The sequence below is a fragment of the Nerophis ophidion genome, linkage group LG11 (assembly GCF_033978795.1).
Source record: "Nerophis ophidion isolate RoL-2023_Sa linkage group LG11, RoL_Noph_v1.0, whole genome shotgun sequence".
NCBI classification, from domain to species: domain Eukaryota; kingdom Metazoa; phylum Chordata; class Actinopteri; order Syngnathiformes; family Syngnathidae; genus Nerophis; species Nerophis ophidion.
Window position 1 is genome coordinate 28,226,281 of NC_084621.1, and position 22,589 is coordinate 28,248,869.

The following is a 22,589-nucleotide window of genomic DNA, read 5'->3' on the forward strand; positions in this document are numbered from 1 at the left end:
CAGCCACAACTACAACTCTTGCTGACCTACTGCCCTCGGTAATGGCACCATTCCCAAAATATGTGGGCTCTATTGATAACCTCACTAACAACTTTAACGACGCCCTGCGCAAAACCATTGATAACATAGCACCGCTAAAGTTAAAAAAGGCTCCAAAAAAGCGCACCCCGTGGTTTACAGAAGAAACTAGAGCTCAGAAATTATTATGTAGAAAGCTGGAACGCAAATGGCGCACGACTAAACTTGAGGTGCACCATCAAGCATGGAGTGATGGTTTAATAACTTATAAACGCAGGCTTACCTTAGCTAAAGCTAAATATTACTCAAATCTCACCCACCGTAATAAAAACGATCCTAAATTTTTGTTTAGTACGGTAGCATCGCTAACCCAACAAGGGACCCCTTCCAGTAGCTCAACCCACTCAGCTGATGACTTTATGCAATTATTTAGTAAGAAAATTGAAGTCATTAGAAAGGAGATTAAAGACAATGCGTCCCAGCTACAACGGGGTTCTATTAACACTGACACGATGGTATATACGGCGGATACTGCAATCCAAAATAGTTTCTCTCGTTTTGAGGAAATAACATTAGAGGAATTGTCACAACGTGTAAATGGAATAAAACAAACAACATGTTTACTTGACCCTCTTCCTGGGAAACTGATCAAGGAGCTCTTTGTATTATTAGGTCCATCAGTGCTAAATATTATAAACTTATCACTCTCCTCGGGCACTGTTCCCCTAGCATTCAAAAAAGCGGTTATTCATCCTCTTCTTAAAAGACCTAACGTCGATCCTGACCTCATGGTAAACTACCGACCGGTGTCTCACCTTCCCTTTATTTCAAAAATCCTCGAAAAAATTGTTGCGGAGCAGTTAAATGAACACTTAGCGTCTAACAATCTATGTGAAACTTTTCAATCCGGTTTCAGGGCAAATCACTCCACGGAGACAGCCCTCGCAAAAATGACTAATGATCTATTGCTAACGATGGATTCTGATGCGTCATCTATGTTGCTGCTCCTCGATCTTAGCGCTGCTTTCGATACCGTCGATCATAATATTTTATTAGAACGTATCAAAACACGAATTGGTATGTCAGACTTAGCCCTGTCTTGGTTTAACTCTTATCTTACTGATAGGATGCAGTGTGTCTCCCATAACAATGTGACCTCGGACTACGTTAAGGTAACGTGTGGAGTTCCCCAGGGTTCGGTCCTTGGCCCTGCACTCTTCAGCATCTACATGCTGCCGCTAGGTGACATCATACGCAAATACGGTGTTAGCTTTCACTGTTATGCTGATGACACCCAACTCTACATGCCCCTGAAGCTGACCAACACGCCGGATTGTAGTCAGCTGGAGGCGTGTCTTAATGAAATTAAACAATGGATGTCCGCTAACTTTTTGCAACTCAACGCCAAAAAAACGGAAATGCTGATTATCGGTCCTGCTAGACACCGAACTCTATTTAATAATACAACTCTAACATTTGACAACCAAACAATTAAACAAGGCGACACGGTAAAGAATCTGGGTATTATCTTCGACCCAACTCTCTCCTTTGAGTCACACATTAAAAGCGTTACTAAAACGGCCTTCTTTCATCACCGCAATATCGCTAAAATGCACTCCATTCTGTCCACTAAAGACGCTGAGATCATTATCCATGCGTTTGTTACGTCTCGTCTCGATTACTGTAACGTATTATTTTCGGGTCTCCCCATGTCTAGCATTAAAAGATTACAGTTGGTACAAAATGCGGCTGCTAGACTTTTGACAAGAACAAGAAAGTTTGATCACATTACGCCTGTACTGGCTCACCTGCACTGGCTTCCTGTGCACTTAAGATGTGACTTTAAGGTTTTACTACTTACGTATAAAATACTGCACGGTCTAGCTCCATCCTATCTTGCCGACTGTATTGTACCATATGTCCCGGCAAGAAATCTGCGTTCAAAGGACTCCAGCTTATTAGTGATTCCCAAAGCCCAAAAAAAGTCTGCGGGCTATAGAGCGTTTTCCGTTCGGGCTCCAGTACTCTGGAATGCCCTCCCGGTAACAGTTCGAGATGCCACCTCAGTAGAAGCATTTAAGTCTCACCTTAAAACTCATTTGTATACTCTAGCCTTTAAATAGACTCCCTTTTTAGACCAGTTGATCTGCCGTTTCTTTTCTTTTTCTTCTATGTCCCACTCTCCCTTGTGGAGGGGGTCCGGTCCGATCCGGTGGCCATGTACTGCTTGCCTGTGTATCGGCTGGGGACATCTCTGCGCTGCTGATCCGCCTCCGCTTGGGATGGTTTCCTGCTGGCTCCGCTATGAACGGGACTCTCGCTGCTGTGTTGGATCCGCTTTGGACTGGACTCTCGCGACTGTGTTGGATCCATTATGGATTGAACTTTCACAGTATCATGTTAGACCCGCTCGACATCCATTGCTTTCCTCCTCTCCAAGGTTCTCATAGTCATCATTGTCACCGACGTCCCACTGGGTCATTATTGTCACCGATGTCCCACTGGGTGTGAGTTTTCCTTGCCCTTATGTGGGCCTACCGAGGATGTCGTAGTGGTTTGTGCAGCCCTTTGAGACACTAGTGATTTAGGGCTATATAAGTAAACATTGATTGATTGATGATTGATTTAATAATATATTTCAATTTTGTCGTCGAGTCAAATGTTAAAATGCAAAAATAATAATACCATTTGTAAATTTGTATGTAATTTTTACCACTTTAAAAACCTTTTTTTTTTTTTTTTTTTTTTCAGATCCATTTAAAAATGGCATGGACACCTCATGGAGAGGACACAAAAAAAAGAAAAAGGAAAAAAAAGACAATAATATTTGTAGCAAATTTGAAAATAAATTGTTTTTATCTTGTCAGATTCGCTTTTAAATGTTAAAATAATCACATCTAATGCAGTAATTAAAAAAAATAAAAATCTGAATTTTCAAACTGGAGCATTCTGTGACTCACTGAACCCTCGACGCAGCCTCATCATGGGGCGGGGGGAGGGACAGAGCGAACGATTCGTTCACCGCGGATTAACGACATGAATCACTCAGTGAACGACAACACTCTCGCTAACAGGACTCGCGAACGTACTGACACAGAGAACTGACTCATTTCAGTAGGCCTTTAATTGTATCACTTTTCTTTTAATTAAAAATTTAAATGGGTCCCACAGACCCGAACACCACATAAGGGTTAAAAAAAACAGCTTTGCCAACGTAGCTAATGAGCTAAGAGGCTAGCTCATTAATTTGAGCGAGGATGAAAGATTCGTGTTTGAGAATATTGATAGCGACGGACTAGAAAAAAAAAAAAGCGCGATTGCATTGGGAAGGATTCCGATCTTTTTAGACACATTTACTAGGTTAATTCTGGGAAATCCCTTATCTTTCTTTTGTGTTGCTAGTGTTTTAGTGAGTTAAATAGTACCTGATAGTCGGAAGGGTGTCTCCACGGGTGTCTTGACGCGCAGTGTCTCAGGGAAGTCGACGGCAGCCATGGACGGCACAAGCTCAGCTTTTGACTTTTTAACCACAATTTTTTCACCGAAACCTGCTGGTTGACATTCCGTCTTGATTCATGTTCGCTTGACCACGCTCTGATCCATAGGAAAATTTCACCTCCAGGAATTTTAAACAAGGAATCACCGTGTGTTTGTGTGACTAAATGCTAAAGCTTCCCAACTCCATCTTTCCACTGTGACTTCTCCAATATTAATTGAACAAATTGCAAAAGATTCAGCAACACAGATCTCCAAAGTACTGTATAATTATGCCGTTAAAGCAGACAACTTTTAGCTGTGTGTGTGTGCAGCGCTCATACTTCCTAAAAACCTGTGACGTCTTGCGTACACGTCATCATTACACAACGTTTTCAAGACGAAACTCCCGGGAAATTTTAAATTGTAATTCAGTAAACTAAAATGGCTGTATTGGCATGTATCCATCCATCCATTTTCTACCGCTTATTCCCTTTCGGGGTCGCGGGGGGCGCTGGCGCCTATCTCAGCTACAATCGGGCGGAAGGCGGGGTACACCCTGGACAAGTCGCCACCTCATCGCAGGGCCAACACAGATAGACAGACAACATTCACACTCACATTCACACACTAGGGCCAATTTAGTGGGGATAGGTTGTATTGGCATGTATTGCAATGTTAATATTTCATCATTGATATATAAACTATCAGACAGCGTGGTGGGTAGTAGTGGGTTTCAGTAGGCCTTTAAATTTGCAAAATGCGCACCATTGGTATTGAGCTTACAACATTTACACCTAGATTTTTTTGTGGACATGTTCCGTAAATATTGATGTTAAAGATTTATTTTTTTGTGAAGAAATGTTTAGAATTAAATTCATGAATCCAGATGGATCTCTATTACAATCCCTAAAGAGGGCACTTTAAGTTGATGATTGCAGTATTTCCTTGAATTGCCACAAGGCATATAGTATGCGCCTGCCTTGAATTACTGCCGAGGCTAGCTCATTAGCAAACGAGCTAAGAGGCTAGCTACACACTATCTTTCAAGTTTGTTGGCAAACAAAGCAATGTTTTAAAATGAGGTAGTAAGTGTTATGTGTTTGTGTATGAATATATACTTTTTGTAAATGACACATTGTAAGTGGCCAATTTTAAAATATAGAGTCGAAGCACGCTTCTTTCCGGTTCCCCTGCCTCCACCGGCTCCACCCCCATCATCGACCCTCCCCGCCAGGCGACACCGTCCCCCGCCTTCCCGCACTCACCTCCTGGAGGGCTGCTTGTGGTACGAAGACTGTGTCGGTCATGGCTTTCACGGCGTCTCTGGGCTGGGCGGCTCTCCTCCTGGCCGCCTCGGTGTCGCTGTGCTGGGCTCGCTCGGACGCACCACGCGGAGTCGCGCAGGGCTTCGTCTTCGACCCGAAGGCGACCTGCGAGCCCCGGTGCGCCCACGCCGGAGTCTGCATCCGCAACAACACTTGTCTCTGCGCCACGGGATACGAGGGAGACTCCTGCCAGTATGGTGACTAAACTCCTGCATTCTCTTTATTCCTAGTAGTTCTGTGCATGCACTATAGCAGTTGTTCTCAACCTTTTTTCAAAAATGTATCCCCTGTGAACATGTTTTTAAATTCAAGTACCCCCTAATCAGAGCAAAGCATTTTTGGTTGATAAGAAGAGATAAATAAGTAAAATACAGCACTATGTCATCAGTTTCTGATTTATTAAATTGTTTAACAGTGCTAAATATTGCTCATTTGTAGTGGTCTTTCTTGAACTGTTTGGAAAAAATAATAATAATAACTAAAAAACTTGTTGAAAAATAAACAAGTGATTCAATTATAAAATACAGATGTCTACACAGAAGTAATCATCAACTTAAAGTGCACTCTTTGGGGATTGTAATAGAGATCCATCTGGATTCATGAACTTAAAGGCCTAATGAAATGAGATTTTCTTATTCAAACGGGGATAGTAGGTCCATTCTATGTCATACTTGATCATTTTGCGATCTTGACATAATTTTGCTGAAAGGATTTAGTACAGAACATCCACGATAACGTTTGCAACTTTCGGTGTTAAGAGAAAAGCCCTGCCTCCACCGGAAGTCGCAGACGATGACGTCACACGTGTGGGGGCTCCTCACATATTCACATTATTTTTAGAGGAAGCCACCAACAAAAAGTGCTATTCGGACCGAGAAAACGCCAATTTCCCCATTAATTTGAGCGAGGATGAAAGATTTGTGTTTGAGGATATTGATAGTGACGGATTAGAAAAAATTTTTTTTTTAAAAATAAGTTTAAAAAAAAAACGCGATTGCATTGGGACAGATTCCGATGTTTTTAGAGACATTTACTAGGATAATTCTGGGAAATCCCTTATCTTTCTATTGTGTTGCTAGTGTTTTAGTGAGTTAAATAGTACCTGATAGTCTGGAGGGTGTCTCCACGGGTGTCTTGACGCGCTGTGTCTCAGGGAAGTCGACGTCAACTATGGACGGCACAAGCTCAGCTTTTCTCCGGTAAGAACTGACTTTTTAACCACAATTTTCTCACCGAAACCTGCTGGTTGACATTTGGTAGGGATCCATGTTGGCTTGACCGCGCTCTGATCCATAGGAAAGTTTCACCTCCAGGAATTTTAAACAAGGAATCACCGTGTGTTTGTGTGGCTAAAGGCTAAAGCTTCCCAACTCTATCTTTCTACTGTGACTTCTCCAATATTAATTGAACAAATTGCAAAAGATTCAGCAACACAGAGCTCCAAAATACTGTGTAATAATGCCGTTAAAGCAGACGACTTTTAGCTGTGTGTGTGTGCAGCGCTCATATTTCCTTAAAACCCGTGACGTCTTGCGTACACGTCATCATTACGCAACGTTTTCAAGACAAAACTCCCGGCAAATTTAAAATTGTAATTTAGTAAACTAAAAAGGCCGTATTGGCTTGTGTTGCAATGTTAATATTTCATCATTTATATATAAACTATCAGACGGCGTGGTGGGTAGTAGTGGGTTTCAGTAGGCCTTTAATTCTAAACATTTCTTCACAAAAAAATAAATCTTTAACATCAATATTTATGGAACATGTCCACAAAAAAATCTAGCTGTAAATGTTGTAAGCACAATACCAATGGCGCGCAATTTGCAAAATGCGTAACTGCATTTTGCAAATTTAATGTAAAATCAAATCAAATCAAATGTTTATTGGATTCATCACTATACAGTGTACATCCACGACAGAACTACTGACTAAACTACTACAACAGCTTGGTTTACTATTTATAAAATATAATAATGTAGGGTTATCTGGAACTTGAAATAGGCCATCCGGCCTGAATCCACACTTGGTAGTAGTTTAGTCAGTAGTTTAGTCGTGGATGTACACTGTATAGTGATGAATCCAATAAACAATTGATTTGATTTGATTTGATTTGACATTAAATTTGCAAAATGCGGTTGCACTGAATATTGCATTGTTGCATTTCTTTTCACAGTTTATGAACTTACATTCATATTTTGTTGAAGTATTATTCAATGAATATATTTATAAATGATGTTTTAATTGTTGCTATTTTTAGAATATTTAAAAAAAATCTCACGTACCCCTTGGCATACCTTCAAGTACCCCCAGGGGTGCGCGCACCCCCATTTGAGAACCACTGCACTATAGGACTATTGTGATCCATACTGAGCAAATATTGGTAATAAAATCAAGTATTAGGCAGTGCATTGTCAAACACATGTACACAAAACAGCTTGCTGATGTTTGTATTACAATAAATTCACACAAAAGCTACTATTAAACACAATATGCAACATTAGATTGATTCAAATACTGGAAAAACCACACAGAAATGAACGTGTATTTTTTAAAATGTCAAATATAATGGAGATGCTCATCTTAAAACTAAGATAATTTAGGCAGGGTTCTCAAACGTACGGCCCGCGAACAGGTTTTATCCGCCCCACGGGATGAGTTTTTGTCAAGTATGAAAATAAGCCGAAATGTTTACAGAAACTGCTGTTCTAAATGTGTCCACTAGATGTCGCAATTGCAATTATTTGTATCTTTGTAGATGATGCTACATATGTATGAAAATAAACTACATGATGTTAGTGCACCAGTCGAGGGAAATGATCAAACTACATAAATAACATACTGTAATTTGATTTTGATATTATTTCTTTTATCTCGATAGATTGAAAATTAACACCAATGAGCATACTTGCCAACCTTAGGACCAGAGGTGGGTAGAGTAGCCAGAAATTGTACTCAAGTAAGAGTACTGTTACTTTAGAGATTTATTACTCAAGTAAAAGTAAGGAGTAGTCACCCAAATATTTACTTGAGTAAAAGTAAAAAGTATGTTGTGAAAAAACTACTCAAGTACTGAGTAACTGATGAGTAACCTGATTACGGCAACAAATAATGCACAAAAACATAAAAATAGCAATGAGCAAATTCAGAGCCAGGAATATCTCTTAAGCAACTAAAACAATAATATATATTAAATAATAGTATATTAAAATAAAATAAAAAAAATGGCACATTGAGCCACAATAATTTAACAGCACCATAGCCTCAGTAGGCATTCATTGATTTGATTGATTGATTGATTAAAACTTGTATTAGTAGATTGTACAGTACAGTACATATTCCGTACAATTGACCACTAAATGGTAACACCCCAATAAGTTTTTCAACGTTTATAAATTACTTAGTAAATGACCAAGTCGAGGTGATCTACCTCATATATACATATACATACACACACATATCATTTATACACACGCATATCATACATACACACACAAATCATATATATATATATATATATATATATATATATATATATATATATATATATATATATATACATTTATATATACAGTATATAATTTATATTTATTTATTTTGCCGTTTTTGTTCACATGTTGAAGGTGTTTTATTGAGTATACATGCATGTTTAACATATAGATTCCTATCTTTCATGAAGACAAGAATATAAGTTGGTGTATTACCTGATTCTGATGACTTGCATTGATTGGAATCAGACGTCCACGTTTTCAAATGGAGGAGAAAAAAAGTTCCTCTTTTCTGTCTAATACCACATGAAAGTCGTTGGTTTTTGGCATCTTATTTGTCCAGCTTCCATGTTCATTTTTATACACTTTACAAGAAATACATTGGCGGCAAACTCCGTAGCTTGCTAGCTTGTTTGCGCTGGCTTTCGGAGACTCTTATTTTGTTAACGCACGCGCGATGGAGCGGCGCTTTTATTGTGAAGACAGGAACTGTGCGATCAGTCTTTAGGCTTTTGACGGGAAGTACGGTTGAAATAAAAAGTGTCTTTTTTCCTTTACACTTTTGATTGATTGATTGAAACTTTTATTATTAGATTGCACAGTACAATACATATTCCGTACAATTGACCACTAAATGGTAACACCCGAATACGTTTGTCAACATGTTTAAGTCGGGTTTTACGTACAACGGTCATGTGATCGCCTGGCTCTGTTTGATTGGTCCAACGTCACCAGTGACTACATGTGATTGGTGAAACGCAGGCATGCGTAAATTCTACTTTGAAGCTCTGTCATTAACCAAAACAAACATTAATAGATCGATAAAAAAAAGTAGCGAGTAGCGAGCTTAATGTAGATAAATGGAACGGAGTAAAAGTAGCGTTTCTTCTCTATAAATATACTCAAGTAAAAGTATGTTGCATAAAAACTACTTGTAGAAGTACAATTTATCCCAAAAGTTACTCAAGTAAATGTAACGGAGTAAATGTAGCGCGTTACTACCCACCTCTGCTTAGGACCTCCGAATTCGGGAGATGGGGCGGGGAGTTGAGGGGGGTGTTTGGTGGTAGCGGGGGTGTATATTATAGCGTCCTGGAAGAGTTAGTGCTGCAAGGGATTCTGGGTATTTGTTCTGTTGTGTTTATGTTGTGTTACGGTGCGGATGTTCTCCCAAAATGTGTTTGTCATTCTTGTTTGGTGTGGGTTCACAGTGTGGTGCATATTTGTCAAAGTTAAAGTTGTTTATACGGCCACCCTCAGCATTCATTTTTGAGTGTCTGTAATAGCAGCATATATTATGTGACTGGGCCGACGCGCTGTTTGTATGGAGGAAAAACGGACCTATAGACAGGTTGTAGAGGATGCTAAAGGAAGTGACTTTAAGGCACGCCCCCAATATTGTTGTCCGGGTGGAAATCGGGAGAAATTCAGGAGAATGGTTGCCCCGGGAGATTTTCGGGAGGAGCACTGAAATTCGGGAGTCTCCCAGGAAAATCATTGACTGACGAACATTATCACATAATTTATTTAGAAAGTATAAATAACGACAAATGAAGGTGGAATACTATCAACTGCAACATATAAGTGTAAAAAAAAACCCCCACAACATTATGATTTGTACATTTTCAGAATGTGCTTGTTGTATTTTTAAACAAAGAAAACAATCTGAAGTTGTCTTTATTTTTAAGTTATCATGCCGTGGTTTTACCAGTCCGGCCCACTTGGGAGTAGATTTTTTTCCATGTGATATAAATTAAGTTTGAAAGACCTGATTTAAGGTCATCATTATTTAATTCATCATTTGAAACCATTCAACACAAAACAAAATGCACAATTTCAAACAGTTTTGGAAATGAAAAGTGTGATAAAATAGTAAGTAGTTGCATATTAAAATTAAGGATATTTTAAATAAAGTTAGTCACTGTTGTTTTGCAGTAAAAAGTGTCCTTCAAGAAGATTTTTGGCACTCTAGTCTGAAAGACCTTAAAGTACAGGTGTATAACTCAAGGCCCGCGAAAACCTGGAATTAATATGCGACTTTTCTTTCTTTTTTTAATAATATTTTTTTATTAATTTGATAGGGAAATCATAATACAGGTACTGAGAAAACAGACCTATTTTTTCCCCTCGCCCCAAAAAACCTAAAAAAAAAAAAAAATACAAAATTTACACCAAAAAATGTCCTACATTTCATGCTTCATTTTATACGGCCCACAAAAACCTGGAATGAATGCGTATCTTTTCTTCCTAAATGTATTAATTTTTCCATTTTGACAGGAACACATACATGTATTGCAAGCATTTTTATATATTTGAAATTAGATTTTTCCTGTTTAAATCAAAATAAGTACTTAATTATCGCCTGGGCTCAGGATTCTTAAGCAAGTATCCATCCAATTGTGCAATGTAAAAATGTTTAGTTTTTTTTACAGTAAAAAAAAATAACTGGTAGCTTAGTTGCAAAAATTCTACCATAAATAACACGAACTGTGGTATCGTTTTTCCATTTACAGTAATACACCATGGATTTTACAGTACAAACAGTGGTATTGTATTAACATTTAATTTATAAAATGTAAAATTTACTGATATTTTTTAACAGTGTAAGTAAACAATATAATTAGTAATTATTTATGCTTATATATTATTCACTGTTAAATGTGGCCCTCTGAGGGCAGTAATAACTGCCATCTGGCCCTCAAGGAAAACAAGGTTGACACCCTGCCTTAAATTGTGATGTCTAAAACACGTGTTCTTGTGTGTGTGTGTGTGTGTGTGTGTGTGTGTGTGTGTGTGTGTGTGTGTGTGTGTGTGTGTGTGTGTGTGTGTGTGCGCAGCCAACTGCTACCCCAAATGTAAGAACGGAGGCGTGTGTCTTCGTCCTGGAAAATGCCGCTGTCCTCCAGGGTTCGGAGGGAGGTACTGTCACAAAGGTAAACAAAGTAGATCTTAGTGAAGAAGAATACTGTAAGAAAATGTACAGTAGGCACGCCAGACTACTGTGCAAACAATCTCTAAGAATATATATGTGAGTGTATATATATATACATATACATATATATATCCGTCTGCTAAATACAGCTGTACCTCGGCTTTCAAAAGTAATACAATCCAGTAGGTCAGAAGCAATTTTTCCCATAAGAAGTACTGTAAATAAATTTCCAGTCGTCCCCGTTTATTGCAGCTATTTGGTTCCAGGCATTACTGTGATTGACACATTTTCACAAAATATGATCATTATTAATATATAATGAGCATAACAAATGTTTATGACCTTCTAGATATATTTTAGAACATAGTTAGAGCCATCTAAACATTAAATAACACTCATATTAGGGCTGAGCAATACGGTTGAAAACTGTATCACGATGTAAGTGATTTGTATCGGTCGATATGTATAATTGTCGATATTTTTTATGTCCTCTGGAAAATAAGGACCGGGAGAAAAATATATCTACTGTAAATATTTTTATTTGAAATGTAAACTTCCTCTTATTATAATCCTGTTAGCTATCGGGGCAGAAAGGAAAGAGAAGTTCAAGACAAACATGGAAAACAATCGATGTAAACAAAAATCTAAAATCACATTAAGATTAAACATTTTATGAAAATGTAAAATAATGATTATGTAAGAAATGCTAGTAAAGTGTAACACAATTGCGCAAAGTTAATAATGTAAACAGAGAAACCAGAGGAGAACTATTTTGCGCAGGTTTACTGCCGGCTGTGCTCTAAAGGGTAAGGCGGTGTGGTATTATTACAGTACTACTGATGACGAGCGCCTTGGTTTAACTTAAAAAAAATTCCACCAAAAAACTGTCATACTGCCGAGGTGACTTTTTCTGTTTTATCGACAATTTCTTCGCTCTCTGCACCACGAGACAAGACGGCGCAACCAAACTTGATAGTGCCTTTATTTATGCAACAAACATTGCTTCGCTACTACCTGATTCTTTTGATGAAGAAAACAATGCATAAATCGAATGCAATTTTTATTGATGTTGATTATGTGTTAATCGCGATGTGTGTTGATATTGTTTAATCGCCCAGACCTAACACACAGTCACCTTTACACGCGTTTAGTAGCTTGGGGTATGTTTTACTGTAGATTACAGTACACCAAGACCCTCCAAGCGTCCAAGCTATGGCAATCACCCGGCCACTACAACACGGTCACTACGTGGAAATACTTAATCACATCCTGGTTCAGTCCTCCAAGGTAAAATTGGGGGGCCTTGTCATTCCACCACGCTCATGCCAAAGTTTCACCGGTGTGGAGTTGAGGATAAAGTGTATAAAAAAGTTGGTCAACTTGATGGTCGCGGTGTAGCTAGCGCTAAGATTAGCCACTGTGCTGTTAGTATTGTTCACCCTTAGCCCGGAAACCCAAGTTATCTTTATAATTTTCCACAAAATAGAACATAAGACATATATATAAGACTTACCTTATATATATATATATATATATATATATATATATATATATATAAGACTTACCTTAACACTTTAAGCTAGAAATGTGTAGACTAGGCTGAAAAACAATAAGAATAAAATGTGTGTGTGTATATATATATATATATATATATATATATATATATATATATATATATACATGTGTGTATATATATATATATATATATATATATATATATATATATATATATATATGTGTGTGTGTATATATACATGTATATATATATATATACACGTGTGTGTATATATGTATATGTATATATACATGTGTGTATATATATATATATATATATATATACACACATGTATATGTATATATATACACATGTGTGTGTGTGTGTATATATATATATACATATATATACAGTATATGTATGTATATATACACATTATATATACGTATACATATACATGTATATATATTTACATATACGCATATATACACATATATATATATATATATATATATATATATATATATATACGTAGATATGTATATGTGTGTATATATACATGTGTATATATATACATATCCATATATATGTATGTATATATACATATTAAATATAGGTATACATACATATACATGTATATGTATTTGTACATATATACGCATATATACATATATATACATACATACAGTATATATACATACATATATATGTACATATATACATATAAATGTATATATGTACATATATATGTATATATACATATATATGTATATATACATATAAATGTATATATACACATATTTATAATGTATACATATATATGATGTATACATATATATGTATATATATACGTATATATATGTACATGTATACATTTATATGTATATATATGTACATATATATGTATGTATGTATACACATATATACATATGTGTATATATACATATATATGTATATATGTACATAATAATGTATACATATGTATATATACGCACATATAAATATATATATATTTGTATATATGTATATATATGTATACATATATATATATATATATATATATATATATATAAAATATGTGATGTAGTGAGGATGCAATATTTGACGTGGGATGACTAACACATTCAGGAAAGAAAAGAAAAATGAACAAAAATCTTTATAGAGAATGTTAGTGTCACGTGCAGAAATCAACGTGAAATATATATAAAGTATAGATTAGATGTATAAATCAACATTTAACATCACTTTTCCTTTTATTAAAGACTCTTGTTGACTGTCTGGAGCAGGGAGGTACCTTTTTGTACTAGATCTTTCTTGACTTCAATAGTGTTTCTCACTTTCTTTATCAAAGTGCTGGCACTCGCAACTAACCTTGGCCCCACGGCGGATTATTCTGCGGGCAAACCGATAAGTTTTTTTTAGGAATTTTCCTCAAAATTGATCTCCTATAAAAACCCGGGGTACCACCGTTTGAATTATTATGTAGTATTCTAAAAATGTCATATCTTTGCTGGTTGATGAGAACTGTTCTTTTTTCCTATATTTTCGTTCAGTGACGTGCGACGGCGGATGTTGGAACGGAGGCGAATGCAACGCCGTCAACGGAGTGGCCAAGTGCATCTGTCCTTTCAGCTGGACGGGCTCCAAATGCCAAGAGGGTTTGTTTAAGTGGGGGGAGGCCAATACTTTCGTTATAAAGAAATCATAAATTGCTCATTTCCCAACTGATTTCCATGCGGTTTACTTTGTCAATGTAAAAAGTACATGTGCTACTAATACATATTATATTTTTTTGTAATAAAAAAAAAAAAAATCCAAAACTATGACGGGTTACCGTATTTTCCGGACCATGGAGCGCACCGGATTATAAGGTGCCCTGCCGATGAATGCATTATTTTTGTCTTTTTTCATATATAAGGCGCACCGGATTATAGGGCGCATTAAAGGAGGCATATTATAATTCATGTTTCTAAATTAAAAACCCTTCCTTGTGGGCCACATAACATCTTTGGTCAAAATGTTGCATAGGTGATGTTTTACAGATCATCTTAAATTTGCTTTCTGACAATCGCTTCCAAATGCACAGTTTTGTGGGCGGTCTTATTTACGTGGCTCACCCTCGGCAGCCTCTTCGCCCCGTCATCTTTGTTGTAGCGGTGTAGCATGCAAGGACGGGAGTGGAAGAAGTGTCAAAAGATGAAGTTCACTGTTTTATTGAGAGTCAGACTTTACTTAAATGAATAATGCAGCAGCATCTCCTCATCCAGAAACAACAACACCGGAAATGTAAAAAAACATTAGACAGGAACTCTAATAACTAAAGATCCTTGGGTGGATAATGTGAAGTCACTACACCGGTATGTTTTAGCGCTTTCATGGCGAGTTTACTGACAGATATAAGTAAGAACTTTAAACTACATTATATTAGAAATGGCAACAGCAGAGGATGAATGTCCCTTACAAGAAGATAGAGAAACAGAAGAAGCTTATTGACGACGGTGTCGCCACGGACTACAAAGGCGAGACACACGCAATTTTTCAGGATTTATGCAGATCCCAAATACACATCAGCAGGTACCAGAAGGTAGGAAAAGTTTGTTTTGCATAATATTGCAAAACAAAACGCCAGATATGTCTTACTTTTTCACACACCATAATAATACTCATATGTTGAAGTACATCAAGGGGTGCGGCTTCATAGTTTCCCAAAGTCGTACTAAAACGTTTCGATAAATCTTTGAGCGCCGTGTGTAATGTTCTACACTTACAATGGAACATCTAAAATGTTGGTGTTGTTTACTTGAGTCATATTGCCATCATAATGCAGTCTACACTTATCTCTTATGTGTGACTGCCATCTACTGGTCACACTTATCATTACACCATGTACAAAATAACATTTCTTCAAGGTCGGTCAGCAAAACCAGAATTATTCCGTACATTAGGCGCACTGGGTTAAAAGGCGCACTGGCCGGTTTTGGGAAAAAGAGAAGGATTTTAAGTGCGCCTTAAAGTCCAGAAAATACGGTACTATTGATGTCTATGTTTCAACCGCACAGTGTATTTTACAACCGTATGCAGTAGTGCTGTCAAAAAAGAATCGATTTTCGAATTAATCGCAATTCTTATTTGTAACTATTCTTAATTGATTAAAATGAAATAAAATATATAAAAGGGAATAAGCGGTAGCAAAAGGATGGATGGATTTTTTGAAAGTGTCGGTCCTCTCCAGCCACTCACAACACATCATATTGTTGATGTGATGATCATATCTGCTGTACAGATTTTCTTTAGAAAAGAGAAGTGTTAGATACTTCTCTTGTTGCCTTATTTGTATTTGACTTTAATAAATGTTTGGGTAGAATTTTACCAAACAAAACCAGTTTCCTCTGAACTAATTTTGAAATGTATCACAACTGTTGATCTATTTTATGGAGGAATGTAGTTAGTCATAGAACTGGTACCCAATGTTATAACAAAAATTATTGATTTGAAATCGAGAATTGATTCTAAATGGAATTGTTACCCCCAAGAATCTAATCGAGTCGTGGGGGTGGCTAAAAATTTACAGATGCATCTCTGTGCCGTCACCACCAATGGAATACCTTGGCACTGTGTCTCTACAAGTTTCGACATGCAGCTCAAAGGGTCGTGATGTATCGAGTTATATCTATGGCAGGGGTCGGAAACCTTTACCACTCAAAGAGCCATTTTGACCCGTTTCACAAAATAAAGAAGACGATGGGAGCCACAAAACTCTTTTGAAATTTATAATGAAATAACACAGCATAAGGAGTTTTTTTTTGCTTTGTGCTATGTGTAAACCAGGGGTCTCAGACACCTGGCCCGCGACTTTTACATGAATTCTGCTTGACAGCATTACACTTGTCAACCCTCCCAAATTTTCCGGGAGGTTCCCGAATTCTCAAAGCAACCATTCTCGCGAAAATCTGCTGATGGTCACTCAGATAACAATAACAAGGGCGTGCTTTGAAGCCACTGCCTTTGACGCCTTCTACAACATGTACAGTTTGCCAGCCCAGTAACATGTTGTATGTGGCTTCCGCCGATGGAAGTTCACGACTGCAAGGCATAGTTGTTCGACAGCCATACAGGTTACACTGAAGGTTGTGATATAGACAATTTTAACACTCTTACTAGTATGCGCCACACTGTGAACCCATACCATACAAGTATGACAAACACATTTCAGGAGAACATCCTCACAGTAACAACATAAACGCAACACAACAAATACCCAGAATCCTTTGCATTCATGACTATTCCTGACTATATTATACACCCCCCCGTGCGTCGGTTGAGGTGGGCAGGGTTGGGGCGCGTGGGTGTATAATATAGTCAGGAATAGTCATGGATGCAAAGGATTCTGGGTATTTGTTGTGTTGCATTTATGTTGTGTTACTGTGAGGATGTTCTCCCAAAATGTGTTTGTCATTCTTGTTTGGTGTGGGTTCACAGTGTGGTGCATATCAGTAGGAGTGTTAGAGTTGTTTATATCACAACCTTCAGTGTAACCTGTATGGATGTTGAGCAAGTAAGCCTCGCAATCTCGTACGTGTAACGATAGAAGCAGAGAAATGCATGCGTCAGCTGGCACGCAGATAGCATTGTGTAAAGGCGGGCACAATGACATGTTATAGAGGACGTTAAATGTAAAGCAATCACGGCACGCCCTTAATGTTGTAGTCCGAGTGAAAATCGGAGAATGTTAGGCCCGAGTGATGTCCTGGAGAGGCACATAAATCCGGAAACCCCCCCAAATAATCGGGGGTATGCAGCTGAGCCACATCAGAGTGGGCAAAGAACCGCATGTGGCTCCGGAACCGCGGGTTGCCGACCCCTGATCTATGGCTAGCGCGCTAATCGCTACTTAGCTTAAATGCTAACATGAATCTAAACTTGCATAAACACGCTGGTGCACATTGAAGCCACAGGCCATGCACTCTTAGAACAAATAACTGTAATTTCGGTCCAAATAAACATGATATGAAATTTTCATATTGTTACATCCCTACAGCCAAACTAATTGCTTTTTTTTTGTCTTCATAGAGAGGAATAAAAATAACTAATAATACACTTGTTAATGTTTCTAATGCTCCGGTGTGCTTTGTCCCACTGCAGCCATTTGTCCCCAAGGCTGCAGGAACGGGGGTCTCTGTGTGGCTCCTGGAATCTGCAGCTGTCCTGAAGGTTGGCTGGGCGGCGCCTGCCACGTTGGTGAGTTCAAAACGTTGTCAGAAGCGCACTCTTGTCTATTTTTAAAACTCTAAAAACGCCTCACATACCGAATCGCCGCTAATGAACAATATTGTCGATAGAACAGCTGGTCTGAAAGTCAAGCTAACGCTACGGCCGTGCTTCCGTTTCCTGTGGCCCCGCGCCCACTTCACTCTGAAGTGACTTGTACGTGGCCTAACCTTTGCCGCAGGCTGCCAGGACCTTTAGCTTGCAATCTGAGATCATGGAGCGTTCCTTCAGTGTCACGTCTAATCCTCAATGCTTGGAGACCCAATGGTACTTTGGTTTTCCTTCCAATTTGTTCCAAAAAGTCCAAAAAGTCTTCTTCCATAAGAAATAATGTCAATCTGAATTAATAAATAATTGTATAGAGCGTAATGGTCAGTCCCTTCAGGAATTTGCAGGGTTTTTTTGAGTGATTAAGGCCTAAAATGCATGGATTTCAGGAAGTTGCAGCAAAACGGCTTTGAGGCTTTTTTTAAATATAAAATATAATCAACTTAGGATTGTATTAATTTGTTATCAATGTTTTTTGACCTCAAAAAGCATTGGATTTCAATAAAAATAATGCAATGATGTTTTACTTGTTTTATACCACACGGACTTAAGTGGACACTAAATAGGGGTGCACAAAAAATGTATTCACATCCCGATCGCAATTCTTACTCATCCCGATTCTAAATTAGTACATAATTTTCAAACGTCTTTTTGTATTGTATTATTATTTAATTACAATTTTAAAAATATGTTTTTAGGCCTTCTCTATGCAACCAGAAGGAGTCATAAATACAAACTTGCATCCTAAGGTACCCTATTTTTCGGAGTATAAGTCGCTCCGTTATAAGTCGCACCTGCCGAAAATGCATAATAAAGAAGGAAAAAAACATATATAAGTCGCACTGGAGTATAAGTCGTATTTTTGGGGGAAATTTATTTGATAAAACCCAACACCAAGAATAGACATTTGAAAGGCAATTTAAAATAAATAAAGAATAGTGAACAACAGGCTGAATAAATGTACGTTATATGACGCATAAATAACCAACTGAGAAGGTGCCTGGTATGTTAACATAACATACTATGGTAAGAGTCATTCAAATAACTAACATATAGAACATGCTATACGTTTACTAAAAAATCTGTCACTCCTAATCGCTAAATCCCATTAAATCTTATACGTTTAGTCTCTTACGTGAAAGAGCTAAATAATATTATTTGATATTTTACGGGAATGTGTTAATAATTTCACACATAAGTCATTCCTTAGTATAAGTCGCACTCCTGGCCAAACTATGAAAAAAACTGCGACTTATAGTCCGAAAAATACGGTACTAGTTTAGTTGTAAATGATCAACTTATAATGAATGAGATGTTTTGTGCTTGTTTTTGGAGCGAACAAGCATCAATGGTTGAATATTTCCACAATTAGTGATAATAAAAACATTTATAAGAAATTCACAATTCAATCGTGAAAATGCCAGCGACCACAAAAACTTCATACAATTACAGTTGGCAACAAAAAGACAACAGAACAAACCACCCGACCCAGTTTTTCCCAGCTGGGGGAAAAAAACTGCATTTCAAGATGTTAAAGGGGAACATTATCACAATTTCAAAAAGGTTAAAAACAATAAAAAAACAGTTCCCAGTGGCTTGTTGTATTTTTTGAAGTTTTTTTCAAAATTTTACCGGTCCCCGAATATCCCTAAAAAAAAGCTTTAAAGTGCTTGATTTTCGCTATTTGCGATGCGACTATCCATTTCCCTGTGATGTCATACAGTGCTGCCAATGTAAACAAACAACGGCGAATACCACAGCAAGATATAGCGACATTAGCTCCGATTCAGACTCGGATTTCAGCGGCTTAAGCGATTCAACAGATTACGCATGTATTGAAACGAATGGTTGGAGTATGAAAGTATTGAAGAAGAAACTGAAGCTATTGAGCGACTAGCTATTGACGCTATTCATAGCCATAGCATGGCCGAATAGCTGCGTTAGCATCGCCGGTAAAATGTGCGGACCAAACGATCAGGACTTTTGTCTCTCTTGACACTGGAGCAACTTAAATCCTTCGATTGGTAAGTATTTTTTTCGCATTAAATGTGGGTGGAAGTAAACGTAATATAGTTGCAAATGCATCTGCAGGTTATCCATACATCTCTGTGCCATGTCTGCTTCAGCACCGCCGGTAAATAGCATGTTAGCATCGATTAGCGTAGCATGTTAACATCGATTAGCTGGCAGTCAACATCAACAAAACTCACCTTTGTGAATTCGTTGTCTTTACAGTTGCAAATGCATCTGCAGGTTATCCATACATCTCTGTGCCATGTCTGCTTTAGCACCGCCGGTAAATAGCATGTTAGCATCGATTAGCGTAGCATGTTAACATCGATTAGCTGGCAGTCAACATCAACAAAACTCACCTTTGTGAATTCGTTGACTTTACAGTTGCAAATGCATCTGCAGGTTATCCATACATCTCTGTGCCATGTCTGCTTTAGCACCGCCGGTAAATAGCATGTTAGCATCAATTAGCGTAGCATGTTAACATCGATTAGCTGGCAGTCAACATCAACAAAACTCACCTTTGTGAATTCGTTGACTTTACAGTTGCAAATGCATCTGCAGGTTATCCATACATCTCTGTGCCATGTCTGCTTTAGCACAGCCGGTAAATAGCATGTTAGCGTCGATTAGTGTAGCATGTTAGCATCGATTAGCTGGCAGTCACGCCGCAACCAAATATGTCTGATTAGCACATAAGTCAACATCAACATAACTCACCTTTGTGATTTTGTTGAATTTATCGTTGCAAAGGCATCTGCATGTTATCCATACATCTCTGTGTCATGTCTGTCTTAGCATCGCCGGTAAAATGTGGAGACACTCTGGCACATTCAATGGGGGTCTGGCGGCAGACACTTTCGCATCTTCGGGCCAGTGGTGCAACTTGAATCCCTCCCTGTTAGTGTTGTTACACCCTCCGACAACACACCGACGAGGCATGATGTCTCCAAAGTTCCAAAAAATAGTCGAAAAAACGGAAAATAACAGAGCCGAGACCCAATGTTTGCAATTTGTTGAAAATAAAAATGGCGGCTGTATTACCTCGGAGACGTCACGTTCTGACGGCATCGCAAAAAGAGCGATAAACAGAAAGAAGTTTAATTCGCCAAAATTCACCCATTTATAGTTCGGAAATCAGTTAAAAAAATATTTGGTCTTTTTTCTGCACCATCAAGGTATATATTGACGCTTACATAGGTCTGGTGATAATGTTTCCCTTTAAATATTTATTAATGTGCAGTTTTTACTAACAAAAAGTCAATTTTATTTTTAAGTTTTCCTATTCGAGATGATTAAGTTATAGTTAATTAAAATGTTAATTGCGTTTGTAATGTTTACTTGCACTATTAGTTATTACAGTTGTGCTTAATTTAAACTATGTAACATTAAATATTGTGAAATGCTTACATTTTGTCTAAACGGACAATTGTTTGCTTTTGTCTGTGTGTATAATTTGGTCTGCAGTTGTTTTAAGTTGCATTAAAATAGATTTGCTGGTAGATGCAGAAACCCTGTGTACCTAATGAAACGTCCAGTGAGTGTTTTTCCAGATGTGACCCAAAACAAAAATATTTACGAGCGTCCTTTTTAAGCTAATAAACAACGTTGTGTGTTGTTGTTGCTGGCAGCTGAGTGCACGGTGCCGTGCATGAACGGAGGGAAGTGTATCTCACCTGACAAGTGCCGCTGCCGCCCCCCCTACTTGGGCCTTCGCTGCGAGGAGAGGAAGAGACGCCACTAAGGGTCAAGGGTTACTGAGGGTCCCCGGCACAGGAGGTCAATGTAGATTAGTCCATTTATTGACTTGTAATCATTGTCATGTTTCTGTGTAGGTAACGTGTGTCACAGAACAATGTGAAATATCCCACCATACCAAAATAAAATCATAGAAATAGTCCAGTTTATTTAGTTTTTGCTTGGAAAAGTCTCACTTTTAAACGCACAAACAAGTCTGAAGAATAGAATGTGTGTAGTAAGAAGAAAAATACTATTTTTAAGGCTAAAAATGGCAACAAACTTAATGTGTTTACTATTGTTGTGTTACATTGAGGTAGTGACCACAAAAAGAAAAGGGCAATACATCAAGTCTCCTCCTGGTGGAGACATTCGTACCAAATATTTACATGATCACACTTACACATCTTCGCTTCTTCATTTTCTGTCACGCCCTTGATCCCTGCAAAGTGGCAAACATATTATTATTATCCGTACACATAAAAGCAATCATGTTCCATCCATCCATCCATCCATCCATTTCTACCGCTTATTCCCTTCGGGGGTGCTGGAGCCTATCTCAGCTACAATCGGGCGGAAGCCAGCGTACACTCTGGACAAGTCGCCACCTCCATCAAGTCTTTAGTTTTATAGAAACTTGTATTTTGTCTTTACACATTATCTTGCCTTGTCCAGTGAATATTCATGTTTTTTTTTAAATTGTATGAAGGTAATAGTGTGTCTTTTATTACAAAAGCTTTTTTGCACTGACTTTACTTTTACACCAAATTATGTTAACAAATTTATCCATC

General features: G+C 37.8%; 2 protein-coding genes across 2 annotated transcripts in view; one reads left to right on the forward strand and one right to left on the reverse strand.

Annotated features, from left to right (window-relative positions):
• The first annotated feature begins 4,662 nt into the window (after positions 1–4,662).
• Positions 4,663–21,959, forward strand: seraf (Schwann cell-specific EGF-like repeat autocrine factor). The gene is made up of 5 exons (XM_061915505.1): positions 4,663–5,017; positions 11,143–11,238; positions 14,286–14,390; positions 17,875–17,970; positions 21,693–21,959. Exons 1-5 carry the CDS (start codon positions 4,801–4,803, stop codon positions 21,803–21,805), a joined length of 627 nt encoding a protein of 208 aa, XP_061771489.1. The 5' UTR covers positions 4,663–4,800; the 3' UTR covers positions 21,806–21,959.
• vwde (von Willebrand factor D and EGF domains) overlaps positions 21,842–22,589 on the reverse strand; it is a 77,707-nt gene continuing 76,959 nt past the window's right edge. The window contains exon 31 of the mRNA XM_061915500.1: positions 21,842–22,240. Coding sequence (XP_061771484.1) covers positions 22,226–22,240 — 15 coding nt within the window. The 3' untranslated portion in view covers positions 21,842–22,225. The remainder of the gene's footprint in view (positions 22,241–22,589) is intronic.

What these genes read in the sequence shown, in the direction of transcription:
- seraf (XM_061915505.1), top strand. Translation starts at nt 4,801, where the DNA reads ATGGCTTTCACGGCGTCTCTGGGCTGGGCGGCTCTCCTCCTGGCCGCC. An exon ending in AGGGAGGTACTGTCACAAAG is followed by an intron (nt 11,239 to 14,285) that starts GTAAACAAAGTA and finishes ATTTTCGTTCAG; the next exon opens with TGACGTGCGACGGCGGATGT. An exon ending in GGGCTCCAAATGCCAAGAGG is followed by an intron (nt 14,391 to 17,874) that starts GTTTGTTTAAGT and finishes GTCCCACTGCAG; the next exon opens with CCATTTGTCCCCAAGGCTGC.